The sequence below is a fragment of the Orcinus orca genome, chromosome 2 (assembly GCF_937001465.1).
Source record: "Orcinus orca chromosome 2, mOrcOrc1.1, whole genome shotgun sequence".
Classification (NCBI taxonomy): domain Eukaryota; kingdom Metazoa; phylum Chordata; class Mammalia; order Artiodactyla; family Delphinidae; genus Orcinus; species Orcinus orca.
Genome location: NC_064560.1, coordinates 6,850,999 through 6,877,531, shown reverse-complemented (window position 1 = coordinate 6,877,531; position 26,533 = coordinate 6,850,999). Strand labels below are relative to the sequence as shown.

Below are 26,533 nucleotides of genomic sequence, written 5' to 3'. Positions count from 1 at the left end.
GGGTTAAAATAAAGTGGTTCCTTGGACTTCCCTGGTGGTGCAGTGGTTAAGAATCTGCCTGCCAATGCAGGGGACACGGGTTCGAGCCCTGCTCTGGGAAGATCCCACATGCCACGGAGCAACTAAGCCCGTGCACAACTACTGAGCCTGCAAGCCACAACTGCTGAGCCCGTGTGCCACAACTACTGAAGCCCGTGTGCCTAGAGCCCGCGTTCCGCAACAAGAGAAGCCACCGCAGTGAGAAGCCCAGGCACCGCAACGAAGAGTAGCCCCCGCTCGCCACAACTAGAGAAAGCCCGGGTGCAGCAACAAAGACCCAACGCAGCCAAAATCAAATTAATTAATTAAAAAAATAAATAAAGTGGTTCCTCAAACGTGGTGGTCTGCCCTGATGTTCTGGTCATCATATATCCCACCCCAGCCTTGAGGGAGGCCACGTTTCCCTGTGGTCGGCTGGGGGCTTCCTCTTCCCCACCCACGGATGTCCTGACACAACAGCCCTGCCCAGAGTTCATGGTCTTTATGTCTACACCAAGGTTCCTCTTCACCCTGGATCAGAAATTTTTAAAGGGGACTCACCTAGTGGCACAGTGGTTAAGACTCCGCGTTCCCAATTCAGGGGGCCCGGGTTCGATCCCTGGCCAGGGAACTAGATCCCACATGCATGTCACAATTAGGAGTCTGAATGTCGCAACTGGGGAGCCCGTGTGCTGCAACTAAGGAGCCCTTGAGCCACAACTAAGGAGCCTGCCTGCTGCAACTAAGACCCGGTGCAACCGAAAATATTAATAAATAAATAAATTTTTTTTTTAAAAAAGAAACTTTTAAGGGAAGAATAAGCCTATCAAGAAGTGTTCTAGGGGAATTCTCTGAAGGTCCAGTGGTTTGGACTCTGTGCTTTCACTGCCGAGGGCCCGTGTTCAATCCTTGGTCAGGGCACTAAGATCCTGCAAACTGCAAAATAAAATAAAATAAAATAAAAAGCAGTGTTCTAGAATAACGGAGCTCTGGAGCTCCAAGGATCAACTAATCCAAGTCTCTTCTGACAGGTGAGCCCACAAAATGGACTCACCACCAACACAGACTTACGGGGTGGGCTGCCTTGACCATGTATGACCAAGGCGGTCATGACGGCACCTGAAAATCACTGACTGCATTTCTCAGATGACTGGTTCTCCATAAACACTGGCCCAGCTCTAGATCCCATGGCAGCCAGGTGCCCAAACTCACAACAGTCCTATCCGAAGCTAAGTGGACATGGACGTCGGTCCTGTTCTAGACCATCGATGCCCTTTCTTGGTCCCTAAAACAAAGCTATGGTGATGCACTGGCATCTACATAGCTGAATCTTCTCACTTTCAGCTCTTGTGAGTCTGCTCTCCTTGTCCTCTGATTTCACATGACAGCAATGCCTTCCTGCTGTCACCTCCTCGGTCTGCACAGGGCTCAGATGCCTCACGCTCCCAGGGGGTGGGGCGTTCTCCACGCCGGCCCGGAGCGTCGTGCCTCACCCGATCCCTTTTCCCGCAGCCCGCTTCCCGCACATGCTGTCTGCCTCTTTCCTTCTTCTCCGAGCTGCCCTCAGAGACGGAAGGTCAAAGCGAACCCTTTCTCGTCCATCTCCTCACCCCCAACTACGTGACAACATTCTCTCCTCCTGTTATCATTTTCTTTCAATGCTAGTGAATGTCCTGCGATTTGTTTCCTCTTCTCCACCGTTCTTCAGCCTAAACAATGCTGCTGCCACCTGGGTTTCATGCACTGGCAAACGGGGAACTCACTACTAGGAAGGACAGAAGGGCATGTCTGCAGCGTGATGGCACAAAGAGGGGCTTGTTCTCACAAGGGTCAAGGCAGAAAGCAGGGGCCAGGCGGGTTACCCCAGAACACCGTGGGTCCTGTGTGCCCCTCCGGGCCCCGTGAGATGGGCAGGTTGAAGTCACCGTGAAGGGCCCTTTGGCTGAAAGGAAGAGAACCCACTCATCCTGGACCAAGGAAAAGGGGACGTTGCTGAAAGATGAAGGGGAGTCCTGCTGAGCGCCAGGAAACTAGCCCAGCCAGGCCTTATGGGGACCAGCCTGGGACCCGGACACACAACCGAGGCTGTTCCCAGCTCTCGGGCCACTGGGCGTCTCATTCCCATTCTTTTTTTTTTTTTTCTGATTTTAAATTTTAATAAATTGAAGTTTAAAGAAGTCCTCCTTAAATTCAATTTAAAATGGTATCCCTTTCAGATTGAGGGAGATTTTAAAGAGGTGGCTACTTTTGTCATTGGTTCCTCATTTTTTTTTTTTAATGTTTTTTACTCTATTGAGAGATGTTAGGTTTTAGTTCTTCTCATTTATTTATTTTTTGGCTGCGTCGGGCCTTAGTTGCAGCACATAGGATACTTCTTTGCAGCGCGCAGCCTTCTCTCTAGTTGTGGCGCTCTGAAGCCTGTGCAGGCTCAGTAGTTGCGGCACGTGGGCTCTCTAGTTGAGGCATGCAGCCTCAGTAGTTGTGGCGCATGGGCTCCAGAGCATGTACGCTCTCTAGTTGAGGCATGCAGCCTCAGTAGTTGAGGCATGCAGCCTCAGCAGTTGTGGCGTGCAGGCTTAGTTGCTCCGTGGCATGAGGGATCTTAGTTCCCCGACCAGGGATCGAACTGGAGTCCCCTGTGTTGCAAGATGGATTCTTAACCACTGGACCACCAAAGAGGTCCCAGTTCCTCATTTTTTTTAGTTGAAGTATAATTTATTTACAATATTGTGTTAGTTTCAGGTGAACAGCAAAGTCATTCAGTTATATGTATATTTTTTCAGATTATTTTCCATTATAGATTACAAGATATTGAATATTATTCCCTGTCTTATACAGTAGGTCCTTGCTGCTTATCTATTTTATATATAGTAGTGTGTGTCTGTTAATCCCAAACTCCTAAATTATCCCTTACCCCCTCCCCTGCTCTTTCCCCTTTGGTAACCATGAGTTTGTTTTCTATGTCTGTGAGTCTATTTCTGTTTTGTAAATAGATTCATTTGTATTATTTTTTTAGATTCCACATATAAGTGATATCACATATCATCACAGTTCAGTGTCTTTCTGTCTGTCTCTGTGTATGTGTCTATTTCTCTCTGTCCCTGTGCGTGCTTCTCTCTCTGCCTTTTTGTCTCTGTGTGCATGTCTCTGCCTCTGTCTCTCCCTGGCACACCATGCATTTCTCTCCCCACTCCTCTTCCCCTGCTGCCCCCCTTCCCTTTTCTGTGCAGAAGAATTCACTCCCTGAACAGACACCGTGTCTGTCCCCCACTTCTGGAGGAGTGGGGGGCACAGAGGGGCGATGCTGGGGCAGGTTTACTCGAAGAGGGTGTGGTTGGTCCAGCTGCTTTGACACACGCTGTGAACACACGCTGTGATGCCGCTGGGGGACTGAACACAGGAGCACGGGCTCTGCCTGATGAAATGCCCCGAGAAACGTCTGAGGGGTGTAAGGGTCGAAGTACTCTGAGCCGCAGCGTAAATACGATCTAAAGTGGGTACGTGTCGGGTTGGGGGGTGGTTATGCCCTTAAGCCTAAGTTTATGGATTAAAGCTGCTGAGCTCCCACGCATTTCAGGAGGCGGACCTGACTGGGTGGGGAGGGGAGGATGGAGGGGGACAGGTCTGTCCCTCTTTTGTGGATGCCTCTCCTCCACACTCCCCACAGCAGCTGTGTCATCCTCCATCCTCCTTGGGGCTCCACCATTATCCCCCCAATGCTCAAATCCAACTCTACTAAAAACACTGGGGTGGGCTTCTCATTGCGGTGGCTTCTCTTGGGAGCACGGGCTCTAGGCACGTGGGCTTCAGTAGTTGCGGCATGTGGGCTCAGTAGTTGTGGTTCATAGGCTCAGTAGTTGTGGCGCACGGGCTTAGTTGCTCCGCAGCACGTGGGATCTTCCCGGACCAGGGCTCGAACCCGTGTCCCCTGCATTGGCAGGCGGATTCGTAACCGCTGTGCCACCAGGGAAGCCCCCTCCGGCTGCACTTTAAAATCTTTTTTCCCTCTTCTCTGCTGCCTCTTCTGCCCCTGCCCTCCCCCAAGGTCAACCCGAGTTTCCTAACTTTTGCTTGTTTTATTGCAAGATGTGACTCGATCCACTATTCTTGCCTTCATCAAAAACCTCTCTCCAGAAGCTTTTCCTCCCCAACCAACACATATACTCCTTTCTTCCTCAGCTAGAAAAACCACAGCAAGACACCACTTTCGCTCTTATCCCCGTAAGCCTCCTCTCTTTCCCCTCAACGCCCAGGGACGTGGCTTTCACCCCCCTCCCCCACGCCGCCCTTGGAAATGTCACCTGATGACTGTATAATCTGCAAACCCGTGACCCTGGCTCGCCTTCCTGCCTCCAGCTACTCACAATGATGCGCGCTGTTCCCCGCCCCCGCGCGGGGTCACGGTGCTGCACTCCGCTCTCCCCAGAGAAGCCGGCTTTTTCCTCTATGAGTGCTTGTTTCTCCTCCTGCTTCGGATGCGACAGCTCCCGAAGGCTCACCACAGTCGCCTCTGCTGTTCCTGACTCTCCTGACTTGCCTGACTCTCCTCCCTGCTGGAGCCTCACCAGTTACCTTCCGGTCGTGCCGGGGACTCCACGCCTGCATTCCCGCCGCATCCTCTGCACTTCGACTCGGATGCCCGTCAGACACTGAAGTCATCACTACCTTCTGTCCAACTTAAAGCCCCGCTCCCCGCCGCCCGACACCTGTGTTTGACTCCAGGTTGCCACCATCGCTTTTCGTCACACAAGTGCCAGGACGGTCCAATCTTCCCTTATCAACATTTCTAGCATCTTCTTTTCCCTCCGTCCTGCCTCCACCCTACACTACCCTGTGACGTGACCCCTCAACTATTGCAAAAGGCTCCTAACTTCCCCTGTGTTTCAGCCTCACCCCTTTCCCGCCTCATCTACTGATGGTTCTCCAGTTCCACTCTCATCACCGCCTTTCCCCACCCAGAAACCTTCAATGGATCCACCGCTTCCCAAATTAACAGCGGCAACAATCATAGACCAACACAGACCCGAACTGCTGCCCCACTTCTCTCATGGGAGGTGTAGTTCAGCACTTTAGAATTTACAAAGATCTTACATACACATTATTTCACTTAATAATCTACAGCAGGATAAAGAAGGTGTGGTACATGTACACAATGGAATATTACACAGCCATAAAAAAGAACAAAATAATGCAGCCCTTTGCAGTGACAGGGATGGACTTAGAGATTGTCATACTGAGTGAAGTAAGTCAGACAGAGGAAGACAAATATCCTATGATACCGCTTATGTGTGGAATCTAAAAAAAGGGTACAAATGAACTTGTTCACAAAACAGAAACAGAGTCACAGATGCAGAAACGAACTTATGGTTACTAGGGGATAAGGGGGGAGAGATGAATTGGGAGATTGGGATTGACATATACACACTACTATATACAAAATAGATAACTAATAAGGACCTACTGTATAGCACAGGGAACTCTACTCAATACTCTGTAAGGGCCTATATGGAAAAAGAATCTAAAAAAGAGTGGAGATATACATATATATATATATATATATGACTGATTCACTTTGCTGTACACCTGAAACTAACACAACATTGTAAATCAACTAGACTCCAATAAAAATTAAAAAAAAAAAAAACCTACAACAATCCCGTGAAGAAGGAGCTCTCTCCTCTCTTTACGGGGTAGGAAACTGAGGCCCAGAGAGGCCCACAGTCATTCTGTTTGCACGAGGTGGAAATGAATTCTTTGAATTCCGACCTCTGCGTCCCTTCCTAGCACACCTGCCCACGTCAGAACAGATGCTCTGCTATTACTGCCACGGCCCTCATCCTCTGGCCCATGCAGCTCTGCTTCTGCTCACGAGCTCACGTTCTTCCCCGCATCTGGAGCTTCTCCGCATCGTCTCTATTTGCAGATCCTACCCGTCATGCAAGGTGCACCTCCAAGGCCACCTCTCCTGTGTGGCCTTTCTGGATCCCACCCCAAGCTCTAAACTCTACCTGTATGTCTCTTACAGAACCCATCTTCCTGCGCCTGGTATTGTATTTATTTGTGTATTTGAGCATCTCCCTAACCAGAGGCGCCATGAGAAGAGGACATGCGTAGGAGCATCACTGTGTATATCTCTCTGTTTCTATCTCTCCTCCACCGCCTTTGAGCTGAGTGACTTTGGGGTCTGGGTTCTTTATCTTGAAAGTGGGTGTGGCCCACGCCTGTCTCATGATATGGCTGCTAGGATGTTAGCTCAGAACACACATGCATTGATACGATGCCTCACATTGCCTCCTGGTACATACCAGGTACGGGATCAGCAATAACTTCCCGCCGCCTCTCCCCGTTTAGATGGCAGCTCCTTAAGAGCAGGTGTCCTGTGAAACCCATGGTACCACGTTCTGGGAATGCTTATAGGATTAAATGTAAAGATGAGTTATTCCAGGCAACTCACTGGGTCCTAGTAATGGTCTGTCTCAATTCTGACTAGGTCACCATCCCTCATTCTCAGCACTATTAACGTTGCTGGGGGACAACGCTGCTGGGGGACAGGGGCTGTCCTGTGCATTGCGGCATCTACCCACTAGATGCCAGGAGTGGCTCCCAAGCTGTGACATTGCCAGATGCCCCTGGGGGGAAACTGCCCCTGACTGAGAGAATTCCACAAGATACTCTGAGCGTCCTCAGAATGACCCAGAGGACACGGACAGAGTCTCCTCTGCCCCGGGGCACAGGATACATGATGGGGAAGAGGATGAAGGTCCTGACATCCTAGGACTCCGGGGTAGAGAAGGTAGTCATGGCAATGGCTGAATCATCATACTGTTTTGATGCCAAAATAGAGGGTTACGCCCAAAAAGTACAGGAGAAGCTTCAGCAGAGAACCATCAGCCACCCAGGAGAGAAATTCCAGGGGTGACAGACATCTGGACCGTGGCTAGAGGCCAAGGCCTCCCCGTGAGCCCCGTGCAGGCTGTGTGGGCTCCGGACAGAGGGGGAGTCTCGTGAAGGGCCTGGTGCACCCCGGTCAGGAGTCTGAACTCGAGGCAACCTGCAGGGGAGAGAGTCTCCGGGGGTTCTCGGAACGGGAATGAAGGAATCGTGTTCGTTTTAACCAAATTCCGATAGCAGAGTTGGGGGTGGCTGTGGGTAGAGAAATCCTAGAGTCAGAGCGTCAGCCAGGCTCCTGTGAGATGTTCGGTGAGAAATGACGTAGCTGCAAATAAAGACGGTGGCCTCGGGGAAGAAAACAGAGGAGGCGGCTGGAGCTGAAAGCCACCTTTGGAATGTGGGCGAGGCGGGGAAGGGAGAAACGGGGAGGAGACGGGGAAGCGGTGAACAGGAGACAAGGAGGGAGGGGACGTGCAGGAGGAAGGACCCCAGCTCGGGGATGCAGGGAGGACGAGGCCACCGGAGCTGGCACGAGAAATCCCTAAAGGAAATTCTCGAGGGCAGACGGCTCCGAAGTTTGAGTGGGAAAGGAAGTGAGGAATAGGGATTAAGATGGGTTTCCTTGGAAGGGCGGGCTTCGTAATTCTGGGAGCTGAGAAGGAACCAGAGGAGAAAGATGGAAGATTCGGCGCAAACAGAGGGAGGTGGGAGGGGAGGAGATTAGACGAGGGATTGACTCTGATGTGACGAGGCTCCTGGTGGGAGGGGAGCCACGGGGAGCCACGTCACAATGTCCCCTTAGAAGGGGATGCAGAAAAGCAGGCCACAGAAAGCAGCCTTCCCCGACGGCCTCTGTGTTCCCTGGACCCACCGTCAAGGTCATGGCTAAGAGGAGGGCACGCAGGTCGGGGGTGTGTGCAGAGCGTGGGAGAGTCTGACAGCACTGCCTGGGGAACAGAAAGGGGACTGTCCTGGGGACCGTAAAGAGAGCAGCGCAGAGGCCCCGCAGGACGGACACTGCTGGTTTGGGGGGTACCAGCTGGCCTGATGACAGTGCAGCCACGGGCAGCCCGGCGCATCTTGACGGTACTTCCTTATTTACCGTCATCACATTCTGAGTCGACAACGTGCTGTTTCTCCCGAGACAGCGTGAAGGTCTGAGAGAGCCGGCAGTAGAGCAACGACTCCTACCTCATGGTTCATCGTCGTGAGGTTACATTTTGGAATCACCATCAAACTCCTCCTTGAAAGCTTCCAGTTCCTCAGCAAAGTACAAAAAACTCTCAAAGAAAATGGTCCTTATAAAGCAATTGACAAGTGTTCTCTCTCTCCACTCTCCTATGATCTCATTGCAAAGTTTAAAAGCCATTTGCATTATCATATGATCCAGCAATTCTACTCCTGGGTATATATCCGAAGAAAATGGAATGAAAACACTAATTCAAAAAGACACATGCACCCCAATGTTCATAGCAACATTATTTACAGTAGCCAAGATGTGGAAGCAACCTAAGTGTCCATCAACAGAGGAATGGATAAAGAAGATATGGTATATATACACAGTGGAATACTACCCAGCCATCAAACAGAACAAAATAATGCCATTTGCAGCAACATGGATGGACCGAGAGGGTATTAAACCTAATGAAGTGAGACAGACAAATACTGTATGTTTTCACCTATATGTGGAATATAAAAACGAAAACAAATGAATGACTATAACAAAACAGAAACAGACTTGTAGATACAGAGAACAAACTCATGGTTTCCATTGGGGAGAAGGGCAAGACAGGGGTAGGGGATTAAGAGGTATAAACTACTAGGTATAAAATAAATAAGGTACAGGATATAAGATACCACATACGGAATATAACCAATATTTTATAATAACTTTAAATGCAGTATCATATATAAAAATATCAATCACTATGCCCTACATCTGAAGCTAATAGAACATTGTAAATCAACTATACTTCAATAAAAAAAATGTAAAAGCAATTTGCAAGCATTCTGTGATAACGAGCATACTTTTAGACCCAGCCTCTGTTGGGAAAGATCCCTATACGTAGTTAATCAATGACTATGTTGGTCCTTCCCCTTCACCACACTGTTATCATAAGACTGCTCCAGGCTTTCTATATAAAATAGTGTCAACAATGACAACGCAATCACTTTCCTCACTTTTCAAATGAAATCGAATGCTAAGGCCAGTTCCATTGGAAACATGCATTTACTCTGTGTGTGTGTGTGTGTGTGTGTGTGTGTGTGTGTGTGAAGGCACTGCACATAATCCCACCTCGTCTGATGGGAATAGTTTTAGGGTGTGTATGGTCAGAATTTAAATAGATACCATACCTAGAGAGAGGAAAACAAGTGAGTAGTCTTTTATTCTTCAAGGAAAACTCTCATTAACCATGAGCTTATTCTAGTTTATTTGGTTGTAAACATTTCAAAACAAAAACTTCACCTGAAGCATTGAACATCTTCCCATAGAGAACATCCCCGCCTCTCCTGTCTCCACCTCTCTCACCCAGTGGCCTTTGTGCTTTCAAATCTTTTGCTTCAGTGTCACGTAAAACCAAAGAACGGGGCATCACCCAAAACTATGCACATAACACGGGTGAGGCTTTGTCAAACTGTCATCACACTACCTCCCCATTTCCTTGGGGGGATCATCTGACACACGGTAACATCCAAGCAACACACAAAAACTCAAACGGCTGACAGTACTTACATTTCTGATCAGCAAGAGTTTATGTTTTTCTCCTCTGATTCCATTAAAAAAAAAAATGCACCTACACTTGACCAGTTTGAGAATAAAAATTTGATATATTATTTAGAAATTCAGTTCTGTATTCGCTTTATGGAACAGAACTGCAAAGACCAAAAATTATCTACACGTGGCTCTCCTTCCAACTGGTAAGAAAACGTGAAACAAATTCACCCAGTGTTATTCCTGCCGTGCCTCAACTCTACTGAGACAAGGAAAAGTACAACTAGCAATAGTCAAATTCACAAAGTGGCGTAAGTTAAAAAATTAAAATGTAGACAATTTAAAAAAGCTGGAATGTAAATGAGATTTTTGGCAAGGGAGAAATAAATGGTTCTCAGTTTCCGGTTACATAGAGGAGGGAAGTGATACACTAGACTGAATAAATTAACCATAACAAAAACTACCATAACGAAAGCTGCCATGAATGTCTTACATCCTTGGGTTTCTAACACGACCATACTTCCTGCTCCTCAGAGAGAGAGAGTTACTCAAATACTCTGTATGTCTGTGTGCGTGTGTGTACATGTGAACGGTCCTCTTAGCAGCCACAACAAAGAAAATAATTAACCCGAGCTTGAGTGATCTATACAGGAAGTGCAAAGAAAGGTGGGATTTGGACAGTTTTTAAATATTTACTCAACCCTTCAGTGAATTGCTCATTGTGGACGGATCCGAAGGCGGGCATGGGGCCAGGCCCTGGGGATGCTAAGGTGAACGTGACCCCCTCCTTGTTCTTCAGGTTTTTCAGTTTTAGTCCGGGAGGTAAGATATTACTACCAAATATGGCAGAAGGGGCGGCATCGGATACAGAACCCCCAGCTGGAGGGCTGTTTTAATCCATCCTCCTGATTACTGATAAGGACAGGAGGGGGCATAAGGGAGACAGGATGTGTGGAATCCAAGGCTGGAGCTGGGGGCGGGGGGTGCGTGGAAGGCACGGGCCTGGGTCTGGGCTCAGGGCAGCTCTGGGACCACGTGGCAGGAGTTTGTGGATTTCACCTGAATGCTGTACCATTAACATGACTCCACAAATCCCGGTCTGCGGTCTGCTTCTCTCTGGCCTGCTACCAACTAGCTCCCTTTTCTGACTCATACTTTCTGTTCCCTTCGAACCTGGGCTTGCAGATGACCTGGTGTAATTACAGACCCACTGCATCTCGTGACCACACAGTCAGCTGAGAGTCTCATCTCTTCTGGGTTCTCAGTCCCACCCCGGTAAAAGGAAGAGAGAGAAGAACTGATGGCTCCAGCGATTCTCCTCCAGCTGGGTCCCAGCCCCTGGCCACACTATGGACTGGTGACCCCTCTGAGTCGGTGGTCCCTTGGCAGGTGAAGGTGAAGGACAAGACACTGGCATGAATCTCGTCTCCAGGGAAGACACAGAAAAGACCTCCTGGAGGGTGTGGCCTTGAAGTGGGTCTTGATGTCCAAGGAGAATTTGAAGAGAGATTGGGAAGATGGGGTGGGACATCTCAGGTGGAAAACAGAAAAAGAAATTCAGTTAGGCTAGAACACAAGACATGAAGGAGAAGAGCCCTTAGGAGGGAGGTTGAGGCCAGGTCAGGAGGCCGGGGCATGCTGCGTAAGGAGGTGGGATTTCACTCTGTGGGCAAAGCGTTCTGCTCCAGGAAGATCACTCGGGCAGCTCAGTGCAAGGTGTGTTGGGAGGAGACACAAGAGATGGGACATCTGGTTGATCTTCTCAAGTCCAGCGCCAACGCTAGCTCAGCGAGCGGACACCAGCACACTGGCTGGAGGCCACTGCAGTGGCCCGGGTGGAGACCGAGACCAGGACCGAATCAGGGCATGGGCCATGCAGTGCAAATGTGCAACATGTGGGCAGCAGAAAGAAGGCAGGTGTGGGACTTCCCCGGCGGCACAGTGGCTAAGACTCCACGCTCCCAACGCAGGGGGCCTGGGTTCGATCCCTGGTCAGGGAACTAGATCCCACATGTGTGCCGCAACTAGGAGTTCGTGTGCTGCAACTAAGGAGCCTGCCTGCTGCAACTACGGAGCCCACGTGCCCCAACTAAGGAGTCCTGGAGCCGCAACTAAGGAGGAGCCTGCCTGCTGCAACTAAGGAGCCCACATGCTGCAACTAAGGAGCTGGCAAGCCACAACTAAGGAGCCCACCTGCCACAACTAAGACCCAGTGCACCCAAACAAACAAATCAATAAATCTTTAAAAAAAAAGAAGGCAAGTGTGGGCAGACCGAGGGATAACCATTGTGGGATTACTCGGGCTAAAGGGCCAGGCTGGCCATAACTCTGTGTGACTCATGGGAGATGTAGGTCATCAGGACTGCTGCATGTTCAGAAGGTGACTCTGCTTACGGAAGGCAGACGACACGGGCACCGAGGTCCTTCATGAACCCCCTCGGAGCCACTGGAGGGGACAATTCAGCATCGGGGCTGGAAGACGGCAGGGAGAAGCAGAGCAGGGGGTGGCGAGGAGGTCTGGTACCATGATGGGGTAAAGCGTGGCCATAACAATGGACCCTATGGGCTGCAGTTTGAGTCCTTGTCACAAACACCTTGCTAAGGTTAGTGCCGCTCCTGGGCAGGGGGACTGGGAAGGGATGACCCATGAGGGTGCCGGGCACGTCGAAGGTGGCCGTGAAGGAGAAGAGCTCGACAAAGGGAATTGTGGGGCTGAAAGGGAAGTCGGAGGGGGAAGGGGTGCAGGGAAGATGCTCTGTGTGTAGATACAATCTCTGCCCCTTCTCATCAGTGGCGACCTTCCAGGTAATGGTGGCAGCCACCAGAGGCTCAGGGCCAGGGGCTGTCCAGCCCTGAGTGTAAGGAATTGGGATTTTATTCCAAGTACAATGGGAAGACCACTGAAGAATGGAAGCAAGGCGACTGGATCGCTGTAACTTTGTGAAGATTAGATTACAGGTTGGCAAGGGTGGGCACAGGGCAACCAGTGAGAAACCCACCACAGTTCTCTGGGGGAAATGGTGGTGTCTTGGATTCAGAGGTAGCAGCACCTATGGAGAGAAGAGGGTCTGCAGGAGAACCAGATGTGAGGAGAAGAATCAGGATGATCCCTAGAGTCTTGGCTGGATGCGTAGGTGTGCGTTCACACCATTCACTGAGATGGAAGGTAAAAAACATCAAGAGTTCTGTGCGTCTCTGCTGCGTCTGAGATGCCTGGCAGACACCCAAGTCAAGACGTCAAATAAGGGCCTCCCTCTAGGGGGAAATTGGGAGTAATCAGTGCCCAGGGCGCATGAAAGCCATGGGTCTATGAGCTCCTCTAGGGAGAGCATTGGGAAGAAGAAACAGAGGCCCAGGACAGTCATGGGAGCGTCCAGAGAAGAAGTAACCGAGAGCTGGAAAGAAAGGCAAGGCATGATACGGAAGTGAAAGGAAGAAAGTCTCAAGACAGAGTGACCAGCTGTCTGTGTTGAATGTTGTGCGGACATCCCGGGAGAGGAAGAGAGGTGACCTTAGGTCTGGTCGCACGGGGGCCATAAGACACTCTGATGAAGCGCTGAGGGAGGAGCCCGGACCGGAGTGTGCTGAAGAGGCAAGGAGAGGCGAGAAAGCAGAGATGAGGGAGCAAAGTCCTTCCCAAAGGACAGCAGAGAAGCAGGGCAGTGGCTGGAGCACAGGACGCTCAGGGGAGCACTTCTGGGGGATACACGAGCTTGAACGCTCACCCGCTACAGAGCGGGAGAAAACGGCAGTGTGGGAGTGACAGGGCATGAGATAGCCATCTCGGAGAGTCAGGAAACAATTAGGAAGTGGCCTCGGTCCTGCAGGGCTGATGCCCACCTAGTGGTCTGTGTAACCAGTGGATGCAGCTGTGAGGTTCCCTCCAGCCACTTGTTCCAGTGTGGCCATGAGCGGCTGAGGTCACCCAGGGTCAGAAGTTACTTATTCAGGCAAAGACAGGAGCATTATTCACAAAAACCAAGACATGGAAACAACTGAAGTTTCCACTGATGGATGAAGAGATACAGGAAATGTGTGTACACACACACACACACACACACACACACACACACACACACACACGTATATGTATATATATGCAATGGAATGTTACAGTAAGTTCCCTACATACGAACCTTCAAGTTGCAAACTTTTCAAAGATGCGAATGTGCGTTCCATCAACGTCAGGCATGAGTGAAATTGCCGCCTGCCCTCCGTCTCCTGTTGCTGACGATCCTTCAGCTCTACCGTCGCCCACCTCCTCTCCCTCCTCCAGTCAGTAACTCTTCTTGCCGGCTCACTCGACGCCAGCCCCTGTATGCTGGCTGTTGTGCTGTACTACTGTGCTTTTCAAGGTACTGTACGGTAAAATTTTAAATGTTTTCTTTATTTTTTGTGTTTTTTTATGTATTATTGGTGTGAAAAGTATTCTAAACTTATTACAGTACAGTACTATATAGTCAGTTGTGTTAGTTGGGTACCGAGGCCAACTCTGTTGGACTTACGAACAAATTGGACTTACGAACGTGCTCTCGGAACGGAACTCGTTCGTATGTAGGGGACTTACTGTCTTCAGCCATAAAAAAGAAGGAAATCCTGCCATTTGGGACAACATGGATGGACCTGGAGGCTATCACGCTTAGTGAAATAAATCAGACAGAAAAAGACAAATCCTGTAGGATGTCACCTATAAGTGGAATCTTAAAAACCAACAAACAACCTATAAGTGGAATCTTAAAAACAAACAAACAAACTCACAGAAACAGAACAGACTGGTGGTCACCAGAGGAAGGAGGTGACGAGAGCAGATAAAGGTGGTCAAAGGGCACAAACTCCCAGTTATAAAATGAGTAAGTCCTGGGGATGTGACGTACAGCGTGGTGACTACAGTTAACGATTCTGTAGTGTATATCTGCCAGCTGCTAAGGGAGTAGATCTTAAAAGTTCTCACCACAAGAAAAAACTCTGTGTGGTGAAGGATGTTAAGTAGACTTACAGTTGTGATCATTGTGGAATATATACACATCTCAAGTCATTAAAGGTATATGTCAACTATATCTCAGTAAGACTGGAGGAGAAAAATTATCTTTCACTTTCTTCCACTGTCTTTCAGTTGTGAAACGACAATAGCAAAGCTAACTAAAGAGAGATTGGAGGTACCAAGGCCAGTAGGTCCCAGTGTGGTTCCAACGTGAAAGGGTGCTGAGGATTTGGGCCTAGCTCTGCTCTCTCTTAGGAGGAGAAAAAATAGATGCTAACTTAGGGCTTTCACTACGCAGATGACATGAAAATCTATGTCTCTGTTCCTCTTTTCTCTCCTAACTCGAGTCACGTACGCTCCCAGACGTTTCTACTTATTTCTCTTTACATACGTCTTCTAAGAACAGCACGTGAACCTCCTTGTACGTTCCCACAGCTACTCGATAAAAAAAGGAATAAATCAGGTCACCTCGTTTGCAAATGGCACCTGGATGTGGTCAGGTAGAGAATGACTGGTGTAAAATGGTATTAAAAGAAAGGAATACTGGGGCTTCCCTGGTGGCGCAGTGGTTGAGAGTCCGCCTGCCGATGCAGAGGACACAGGTTCGTGCCCCGGTCTGGGAAGATCCCACATGCCGCGGAGCAGCTGGGCCCGTGAGCCATGGCCGCTGGGCCTGCGCGTCCGGAGCCTGTGCTCTGCAACGGGAAAGGCCGCAGTGGTGAGAGGCCCGCGTACCGGAAAAAAACAAAACAAAACAAAACAAAAAAACAAACAAACGAGGGACAAGGGAGAGAAAAAGGCCACACTCGAACACCTAGGAACATTTTGTTTTTTCTTTTTTTTTTTTTGGTAAGGGAAGAGGTTTTTTTTTTTATTGTAAAAAACACATAACAGTAAATTTACCATCTTAACCAGTTTTAAGTGTACAGTGCACTAGTGTGAAGTGTATTGACATTGTTGTGCAGCAGATCTCTAGAACCATTTTGTCTTGCAAAACTGAAACTCTAGGGAATTCCCTGGGGGTCCAGTGGTTAGGAATCCGTGCTTCCACTGCAGGGGGCAACTAAGGGGGATTCCCTGTTCGGGGAACTAAGACCCCGCAAGCCATGCGGCGTGGCCAAAGAAAAAAACCCAAGAAACCTGAAACTCTATACTCTCAAATGCTTATGAACCTTTTCAGAGAGACCCCGCCCAATGGTCAGTGAGGCGCAGACAGGGTCCGGACTCTGACCCCAGGATGAATATTCTCGCCTTCGGCGACGAGAGAGATGTGGTGTGAACAGAGGGTAGAGCCCCTTCTTCCCTCTCATGCACTTAAAGGCTGGGCCGAGAAGAAAAAAGGCCACAGCCAAGAGACATTTTACAAAAATGCCAATGTGTCGTGCACTCGTAGGGACCGCAGGCATTGTTACTTCCAGCTGTGGACACATTCACGGCCATCACTACCTGACGAGAGTCATCCCTCACGAGATTTTCAGAGTTGGCCCCAGAGTTACCTTCACGTCTCTTTTTAACTATCAAACATACCTTGGAATCCTGAGACTATTTGGACAACATCTTCATACACCATCAGAGTAGCAGATCGTTCTGGAAGCAGGCCCAGGCTCAGTGAAGAAAACACTGCAGAAACAAGGATGGATATGAGGGAATTCGAACATTTAAATCAAGATGCCCACTCCAGTTTTTTAAGTACTCTGCATTCCTTGGATTCTCTGATTTCAACTCAGTCAGCAATATTGATGTTTCGCAGTGTGGCATAATAATAAATACATATTTGGTCTCTGCCTCTGGTTCCTGGCTCTTAAATCCCTTGTAATTTCCTGAGTGATCAGAGTATCTTTTGTTCTGTTGAGGAGACTCCGGGTGGGCTCCTGGAGGCGGGCTGCTCACCGAAAAGGTCAAGCCATGATGAGAACCTTGGAACGTTCAGTCCCACCTGCCATCCTCCAGAGAGGACAGAGGCGGTGGACAGCTCATGATCGATCATGCTTGCCATGACTGATGAAGCTACCATGAAAGTCCCCAAGGTACAGGCTTTGGGGAACTTCAAGCTGGTGAACAAGTATGTGTGCTGGGAGGATGGTACACCCCAACACCACGGGGACAGAAGCTCCTTTTGGACCCTTCTGGATCTCACCTTATTGTACCTCTTCATGTGGCTGTGTAACTGCATCCTTTATAATATCCTTTGTAATATACCCGTGAATGTAACTGTCTCCCTGAGTTCTGTGAGCCATGATAGTAAATGAACCCAGGGAGGGGCTCATGAGAACCTCTGATTTATAGCTGGTTGGTCAGGTGACAACCCGGGGCTTGTGTCTGAAGTGGTACTTGGTCTTGTGGGACTGAACCCTTAACCTGTGGCTTCTGAGCTAACTCTGGAAAGTTACTGTCAGAACTGAATTGAATTGCAGGTCACCCAGTGGGTGTCCAGAGAGCCGGAGAGCTGGTTGGCTTGAGAAAAAACCCACCCATCGGGTATCAGAAGTACTGTAAACATAGAGAAAAGAAACCATTTTTCCTTTAAGTGTTATTAGCAAAAGGCTTTCAAAACGCCCAAAGAGTCCTGCAATCTCTTCTAGAACAACTGCTTGCCCTACAATAGTCAACTATGTATTTTTTATTCGTTAGAAGCTGTTAGTAAAGTATCTGAACCTCCTCCCATTAGGAATCTATTAAAAGTTACAATGTACACACGGCATGGATGTAAAACATTGGGTATTAACGTTAAGAAAGACTTTAAAAATATGTGCTTAGATTACTGTGTGCCTCATGATAAAAAAAAAAAAAACAACTTTCTTCCCTACTCTGGGAACTAATAAGATGACAGAACTTGTGCTATGTTTTAAAATTCTTGTTTAAGTACCTGGACTTCCAACTAAAAAATTCACAAAGCCTACATGTTTCTGGGGAGATCATGAATTTTAAGAAAAAAACAAATCAACATATTATGGAATAACAATAATCACTAACATTACTGAACCCTCACTAACATGTCAGACATTATTCTAGGTGCTTTAATTTTGGTAATTTATTTAACTCTCAAAACAGCTTTATGAAATAGGTATTATTAACATGCCCATTTGACAGGTAAGGAAACAGATTTATAGAGAAGGAATTAACTTGTCCAAGACTCCGCAGCTGGTAAATACTGGAGCCAGGATTTGAACTCTGGAGTCTGACCTCGACTGCTATGCTTCGCGGACTCAAATTCAGAGGCTTCTTGGACTCCATCCAGCCTAAGTCTCTAAGTTTAAAGAGGAGGAAAGGGAGGCCTAGAGAGGTAAAGTAACTTTCAAGGATAATATTAGGAACCAGAAACATCAAATGCTAAGAATATCAATTACTTGGCACAGCCGGCTCTGCACAATGCTAGGGGCGACCAGTGAGCGGCTGGCCTTGGACATGACACTTCTCCCTACACATTTATTCCATTCATTTAGCTGCCAATATGTACAAGGCCCAGAGCTAGACGTGCGGAACAGATCAATGTTGGGGGCAGTCTGTGTCCTCAAGGGTTCTACGTTAGAAGGAGACTTGGACGCACAACCAATAGCTGTAGGACAAACAGAACGTGGCAAGTGCCAAGACAAAGATAAGGACGTACCTTGGTGCTGTGAAAACAATCCAGCAGTTCCTTCAAATACTAAACACAGAGTCACCATGTGACCCGGCAATTCCACTCCCAGGTATATAACCAGGAGAACTGAGAATATATGTTCATGCAAAAACCTGCACATGAATGTTCACAGCAGCATCAGTCATACTAGCCAGAAAGTGGAGACAACCCAATAGCCATCATCTGATGGGCAGATAAACGAAACGTGGTCTATCCACACAACGGAATATCGTTCACCCATAAAAAGGAATAAAGTGCTGATTCATGCTACAACATGGACAGACCCGGAAAACACCATGCTAAGTGAAAGATGCCAGACACAAAAGGCCAACACGCTGGAGGATTCCATTCATCTGCAATATGTGGAACAGGCAAATCCATGGCGACAGAGGGATTAGCTGTGGCTGGGGGCTGGGGGGATGGGAAACAGCGAGTCAATCCTAACGGGCGTGAGGGCTTTTTTGGAGGTGAAGAAAATAATTCTGGAAGTAGAGAGTGGTGACGGTTGCACAACCTTGTGAATTATACACTTTAAAATGGTGAATCGGACGGTGATATGCATTATATCTCAAAAATAAATCAAGCAAGAAAAAAAAAGAATTCACCTTGGGGGTTTAAAGTTGGAAGAAAAATCTATACCAAGTTGCGGGAGGGGGGATCAGGTCCTGTGTGTGAGCCAGGACTGAAGGGAGGAAGCCTGACTTGGGTAAATCCTGCAGAACCACGTCCCAGGGAAACTTAACCTTCTTAAACAGAGATCCCTTCACCCAAGGGCACAGGGCACCTACTGGCCAGGAAAGAAGAACCAGATTGCTGGTGCTGGTAGGGAACAGCTCACCTCCAGACCATGGCTTTGTCCTCCCCGCCTCTCTAGGGACAGACCTGGACCACACTGCTCCCTTCAAGAGCTCACACAGAGCCTGAAGGCATTTCCTTGGTCCTGAAAACCTGTGTGTTGTCTGGCTTGGGGGACTCTGAGCTGGAATCACCTGTGACTGGTCTCTCGAGATGTGTGTGACCGTTACAGGATGTTTCGAAACGCTTCTTGCCTATAGCATTTGGTGCTTCCAAACATCAGACAACTGCTCCAGCAAACTCTTCCGCAAACCCTATTTCATATATGAGAAAAGACGATTTCTTGTAATGACTATGATGAGACGTGGGTGGTAGAGACCCCTGCAAGGGCTTCCTGGGCAGGAGGTGGCAGAGACGCCTCAGACCTGCAGGCAGACGGTATATTACCCATCAGAGAGGAGATGCTGACTGCTGTCTTGTTTTTTGATAAGTAGAGAGAAAGGAACATCTAACTCTACCTGGGAGAGGCTGGAACACTTCTGAGCGCAGAGAACAACCACACTGGGAATGAACGGATAGAAGACAAGCTTGCAGAGAGAACAGTAAAGGAACAACAGTGCAGACAAGCACAGAGCGGGTACAATGCCAGATTCCTTCAGAGAATAACAAACTGCCCAGGGTGACCAGACCGTGAGAAACGTAGGGAGAAGCGGCTGGGGAGGAGGTCCCTGTGTTCTGTTTAGTCTAAACTTGATCCTGAGGACATCAGATGCCTTTAGGCAGACATATAACGTAGTTAGACAGATATATATATATACAGGCACACCTCGGAGATGTTGCGGGTTCAGTTCCAGACCACCCCAATAAAGCGAATGTCGCAATAAAGGAAGGCACGTCAATGTTCTGGTTTCCCAATGCATACAGACGTCACGTTTATATTATACTGCAGTCTATTAAGTGTGCAATAGCATCACGTCTAAAAAACAACAGATATACCTTAATTTAAAAGTACTTTATTGCTAAAAAGTGCTAACCATCATCTGAGCCTTCAGTGAGTTGTAATCTTTTTGCAAAAGTAACACGAAAACCACAGATCGCCATAACAAATATAATAATAATGAAATACTGGGAGAATTACCAAAATGTGACACAAACACTCAATGAGCAAATGCTCTTGGGAAAATGGTGCCGATGGACTTGCTCAGTGTAGAGTTGCCACAAACCTCCAATTTGCAAGAAATGCAACATCTGCAAAGTGCAATAAGATGAGGTCTGCCTGCATATATATATGGATGTATAAATATACATCCATATATAAATACATATATCTAATATATAAATATGTGAAATTATTATATTATAAAAATAATATAAATATATATTTAAAATACATTTTAAGACACTAATGGTCAGTAATGTAAAGGGCGTTTTGAAGGGGTCAGACTGAGCTGGCCAGAGCCACTGCAGTAGCCCTGAACTGTTGCAAAAGGCCTGAGCTATAGAGCTAGAAATAATTAAGATGTGGAATCACAGTCTTTAGTGGATGGATGTCACTTCATATAGCTAAATTTGTTCCTACCTGCTACCAAAGGTAAAGGGTACTCTCCTTTTGCTGTGGTTCCCTGGTGCCCAATATGTAGCCCCTTCCATGCAAGGGGAAAAAAAAACCCACATCCTCCAGGAACTACTGTCAAGGCTGAGAAAAGAAATCTATTCCCAAATCTCATAAGAACGCGTATGCAAACAAAACCACGTGCGGACATGTAGTAAAGAAATTATTTTTTAGTTTCAAATTTTAAAAATATTTTAGAAGAGGCTCCCAATTCTTCTCTCCTCCTCGCTCAATTACCTGGGATACCAAAAGTGCACCTTCAACAATAGGCGTGAAAACAATAGTATACTCTGTTTTTCACATCAGACCAGTCTAAGTTTTGTTCACGTTTTCTGTTAGATTCTAGTTAAGAGGATCTTGTTATGCTGACAGGGCAAGCAGAGAAAAAGAAAGACATGGGAGGGTCCTTGAAAATTATTCGGTCTAACTGATTTGGTTTTAGAAACTAGAGATTTGGGCTCAGAAAGCTGTGATGGGCCCCCATGTGTGGGCAGAGCTGGGGGCGGGCAGGCCTAGAACCCAGGCATCTTCAAGCCTAGTCCAAAACTCTTAGAATGAAACTACATTTTTTTACCATTATTTACTCATTTAAGAAGAATGGATATTATGAAAATGGTTGCCTTTTTCTCAAATGATCATGTTAACAAAGTCAAAACAAATGTAATTAAAGTACAGTCCGTCCTTATTTGTCGGTTCAGTATTTGCAAATGTGCCTACTTGCTAAAGGTTATTTGTAACCCCAAGTCGATACTTGTGATGCTTTCTACGTGTACGTACAGAGGGGCCAAAAGTCTGAGTCTCCTCCCAGCTGAGGTCGACCAAGGCGACGGACGCTCTGCCTTCTCGTTTCAGCTCTCACACCGTAAGCATCCTTCCTGCAATCAATTTAGTGCCAAGTGTTTGCATTCTTGTGCTTTTTGTTGGTGATTTCCCTGTTTCACACAGCCCCTGAGTGCTGGCCCAAAGTGCTGTCCAGTGTTTCTAACTGCAGGAGGCTGAAATGTGCCTTATTACACGTTAGACAAGCTTCCCTTAGCCATGAGTTATGGTGCTGTCGGCCATGAGTTCAAGGTTAATGAACGAACAATATATATTGAGTCAGGTATCTTGCAATAGAAACACACATCAAACAAGGAGATGCACTGATCAGTGGATGAAAACGTGACCAGAGGCTCTCAGGAACCTAACCCTGCACTTCCCCCGGGAGCAATGGCTCAGGATTCACGAACTCAGTGTTCACGGTGACTCTGCAGAACGTAACTCCTGTGATGGTGAGAATCAGTGGTATTTTGTGCTGCTGCCCGCCCCCGCCCCCAGCAAAGGTGGAGTTGAGGTGTCTGGATACCATTTAGACTTCCCCCAGGGTTGTTTCCAGTGATTTCTCAGTATGAAAAATGGGGGAGGTCATTTCTAACATTTTCTTTAGCAAGAACCTAACAAGGACCACCTTTCTTATCGTGCTGGCCTTCCCAGGGTTCTGCCCCAGGCCCACTCCCCTCCACTCTCTGGGTGAGATCACTGTTCTGAGTCTCCCTTAAAAGCTGCTGATGACCCCAAACTCCACCTCCACCTCCAAACCTCTTAAGCCCCAAACTCTTTTCAAACTAAAGCCCGAATACACTTGGCGTCCCAGAGGCAGCTCCAATCTAATCCATGCTAAATTCATCACCACCTACAATCCCGACACGCACCCCTTTCTCCCCATCTCCCCACCTCCACTCCCACTTCCACCCACCTTTGCCTGAGCCCCAAGCCTGGAGAGAGGGGTGCACACGGGAGGGAGAAAGAGGGCTTCTTTCAGCTGACGGCATCAATCGATCAAGTCAACTCGAGGGAACCACACGGTGGCAGGTCTCCCAAGCCCACCGCCCGTCTGTTATCCCATCCACTCCATCAGCAGCCAGAAATTCGAGACTCAACTTCCATTTATTCTCACGCGTCCCTTCCCTCACATCTCTCCCACCCATTCTCCAAGGCTTTCTGGATTTTACCTGCTAAATGTTTCTCAGGTTTATCTCCTTTTCTCTAACATTTTGCTAAAGGATTTCCTCAGCTGTACCTATTTCAAATCCACTTTCCATAGCTCTCAAAGCAGTGGTCCCAAACTATAGTGAACATTTTTATCCATGAACAGCCTGGGGGGCGGGTAGGAGTTGCTTGTGAAAACGCAGACTCCTGGGTCCACCTGCCCAGTCTGAATGGCTGAGTCCTGGAATCGGGATCATTATACAAGCACCTTCTGATGCTAATATCTATTCATCCTCAAGACTCAGCTCCCCTCTCAGCCTCTCCAGGAAGCCTTCCTTCATTTGCTCACCTAGGTCAGTGAACTGGTCCCCAGCATCCCCGTAGGCACCTACATCTATCAGAGCATTGATCCCATCAGGAGGCATCGGGTTCTGTGGCTGACTTCATAACTAATCGATGAAGCCCCTAGGGGCGAGTTCTGCGTCTTTAGATCTGTATCCTCAGTGACCAGGGCACTGCCTGGCACACAGTAGCTACTCAGTAAGTGTAAACTGAACTTAAAGAGAATTTTGTGGCTGAGGGTAGATGCTGGGGCTGGAAAAGACGGGCACAGTCACGCTTAGCTCCCATGTGCCCCAGGGGCAGCAGGGACCCTGATGGGGCGTGTCCAGTGGCACACAGATGAGCACTAATGTTGGCATTTTGCCAGGCACTGTGTTAGATGCTACACGTTTATCAAGCCCCTACTATGTTGTAGGTACTGTAAGCTAGTGCACCTGCATGAACCCCTTTTTACTCAGAACCACTCTACTACGTGGTATCAGCTCCCTTTTGCAGAGACTGGCATCAAAGCTGGAGGGGTTCAAGCACAGACCCAGAGCCAGAACCCAGGTCCAAAGCCCATGCTCTTCCCACCCGCCCACCCTCGCTAGCCTCAGAGCAATAGTGCCGGCAGGTAATGCGGTCCAGGCACTAGATGGAGCCTGAGGTGAGGGGACTGAAGCGGCACCGTCTGCTGCTTCCCACCTACTCCATCCCCAGCTGAACCCATGTCAGGGACCATCCTAGCCCCTTGTGGTAGACCGGCTGCTTTGCAGCGGTGAATGGTAATGTGCTATTGTGATTTATAGTAAGTAATATATATTTGCTCTTGGTCTCATTCCTGCCTCACAGCTCCTAAAACCCTTGGAATTTCCTAAGTGATAAGGGCAATAAAGGTATATTTTGTTATTTATAACAAGCCACTTACCATGGGAGTTTCAGTTAATATAGTAATTTTTGGAAGGCCCCTAGATAACCCAAGGATGGGGGCTGGTTGCCAGGGGAAACAACCATGTGATTAGAGGGTTGGAACTTTTTGGAACTCACCCGCCTCCCTCCCCAAGCTCCAGGGAGGAAAGGAGAGAGGGCTGGAGGTTGAATAAATCACTAGGGGCCAATGATTTAATCAGTCATGCCTACATAATGAAGGTTCCATAAAAAACCAAAAGGATGGGGTTTGGTGAGCCTCTTGGTTGGTGAACACTTGGAGGTGCTGGGAGGGTGGTGCACCTGGAGGGGATGGAAGCTCCACACCCCTTCCCACAGACCTTGCCCTACGCGTCTCTTCCATCCAGCTGTTCCTTTAATAGCCTTTGTAACAAACTGGTAATCTAGTAAGTACCCAGCTGGTGTCACAGAATCCGCAAATTGCTGGATGTGTGGCAAAACGCCCATGTTTGGTGATCAGACACGCCAGAAGTGGAGTAGAGTGTTGAGAGGGGAAGAAACACACAGCAGTGTTCTTCCTGAGCAGGTGAGAAAGGTGGGAAAGAGAAAGACAGTCTCGCCATCATTCCCCACCTTTTGGCCAGCCTTGGTCTCAGACCCTGAAGCAAGACGAGAAAGCCCCACTTCAGGGCACCGCCCCAATCCCATCAGCTGGTTACGATCAGTAAGGTACAGAGCAGAACGCTGGGGAAACGAGTTCCATTAAATGGATAGTAACGTACAACCAGCTTCATACCGGGATCCCACCTTTTCCTGCACATAAGGGGCCCCAAAAGCTAAGGCAGTGAATGAACAAGTATTTTCCTGATTGTCTGACTTAACCCTTAACACTAACAAAACTGTTTCTATGTCTGACTCCATCCCTAGCCTGACTATAAGCCCTGTTTTACAGAAAGGTTAAGACCACCTTACCGGGTAACCGGATGGGCTTCCACGGGGCAGAGTTTGGCACGTAGGCGTGCTTTGTGGCGGTGACAATCAGCTGACTGCCCAGCTTATACTGGAATTTGAGGAAGGCGATGCCATCTGTCCCCGAGGTGCCAGAGGCGATGGAGACCTGGTTGGTGAAAATCTCAATGAGGGCATCGGGGACGGGCTGATGGGTGCTGGCGTCACTGATGTGGACCTTCAGGGTGACCTCTGGAGGAAGGACAGAGCAACAAAGAACAGTGGCTATTAATTGGGCAACTCCAACAGTGATTCTGCTATAACCGCGATAGGTAGCAGAAAGTGAGATAGGCTAAGAAAATCTCGATCTACATCCAAACTATAAATCATTTTAACCGGGAATGTTCTCTTCTTAGAGGTCCTTTTTTCACTTTACATGATTTCTTACCTTCCTCAAAACCACTGCCCATAACAAACTGCTTTCCCCCTGGCTCCTCCCGGCTCACACGAACAAATAATTGAGAGAAAATTTCTATCCCTTTAAATAAACACAATGCTCTTTTATCCTGCCCAGCGCTGCTGGTAAACACAGCCTAAGCAAGGCTCGGGCTGCTACAGAAAGACCCTGCAGGTGCTAAGATTTGCAGCAAAATTCTTCAATGGTCCTGGTGAACACGGATGTGTAGAGTTCAGGGTTGCTGTGCTAGTAATCATGAAGATGTTACTGAAAAGTAGTCAAAAATACCTTTAAAAGGGAGGACCCACATAGTGGAGAAGGTCAGAAGAAGAAAAAAATAAAAGTAAACATTTGAAAAGATGGCTGAAGTTGAGTTAGTAGTATTGGCAAAACCAGAAAACGGATGTGGAAAATGGACTCCAAATTAACGGTAGAAATTACACTGGAATGAATACTTTTCATTTATTCATGCAAGAGATGTGTATTGAACTGTTACCCCACACCTAGGATCACGAGCAACTGCGCACAACTACAGTGGTGAAGGGAAGGGAGTAGACAGGTAAGTGCTATGCCCGGGGGGCACCTGGTGGAGCCACCAAGGGGGCACTTACAGAACAGCACATGCAAAGGCCCAGAGGCAAGAGAAAGCCCTGCTTCCTGGAGAAACGGAAATAGGAAATAGGTTCTGACAGCTGGAGGGGGAGTGTGAGGGGTACAAAGCCCAGGGAAAGACAAGGCTCGAGAGGCCCACAGGGGCCAGATCAGATATGGCTTTCTAAGTGACCTAAAAGGATCGTTCTTTATCCTTCATTGTTCTTTATCTTTATCGCTCTTCCACCTTGGTAACTTGCTGGAAATCCAATTTATGCGTAGAAACACCTGGTTTTGGACGAAGGATGGACTCAGGGATTGGCAAGACTGGAGACTGAGTATCTAGTTAAGAGATTTCTGTAATAACCCAATGGTGGTGGACCATGGTGGACATCAGTGAAGGGATGCTGATTCCACATATATTCTAGAACGATCCGTGTATTCTGCTCCAAGAAACCCCCTTTGCTAAGGTATGAAGGGAGTAAACGGTGGCCAGTGACCTAAGTTCACTAGCCGCTTAGAGGCGCTACTTGCCATACACTGTGAGCTGCCTCAGTTCTGAAAGCCTTCCTGGTGATTTGGGAGAGGGACGTGGGACAAGGAACCGGTGAGCAGGGAGGCTCACGTTTAAAGAACCACTGGAGAACCGCTGGCTCAGTGGAGAGACCACTGGGGAGGTCAAGGCTGGCTGGGGGCGACCTGAGAGTGAGGGGAGGAGGCGTCCAAGCTAG

General features: G+C 48.1%; 1 protein-coding gene across 1 annotated transcript in view; it reads right to left on the bottom strand.

The window, feature by feature from the left end:
* FAM171A1 (family with sequence similarity 171 member A1) overlaps nt 1-26,533 on the bottom strand; it is a 124,775-nt gene that overhangs the window by 35,199 nt on the left and 63,043 nt on the right. The window contains exons 2-3 of the mRNA XM_004278598.3: nt 24,779-25,006; nt 16,131-16,223 (exon numbers count right to left, since the gene is read on the bottom strand). Of these exons, the coding sequence (XP_004278646.1) occupies nt 16,131-16,223; nt 24,779-25,006 (321 nt within the window). The remainder of the gene's footprint in view (nt 1-16,130; nt 16,224-24,778; nt 25,007-26,533) is intronic.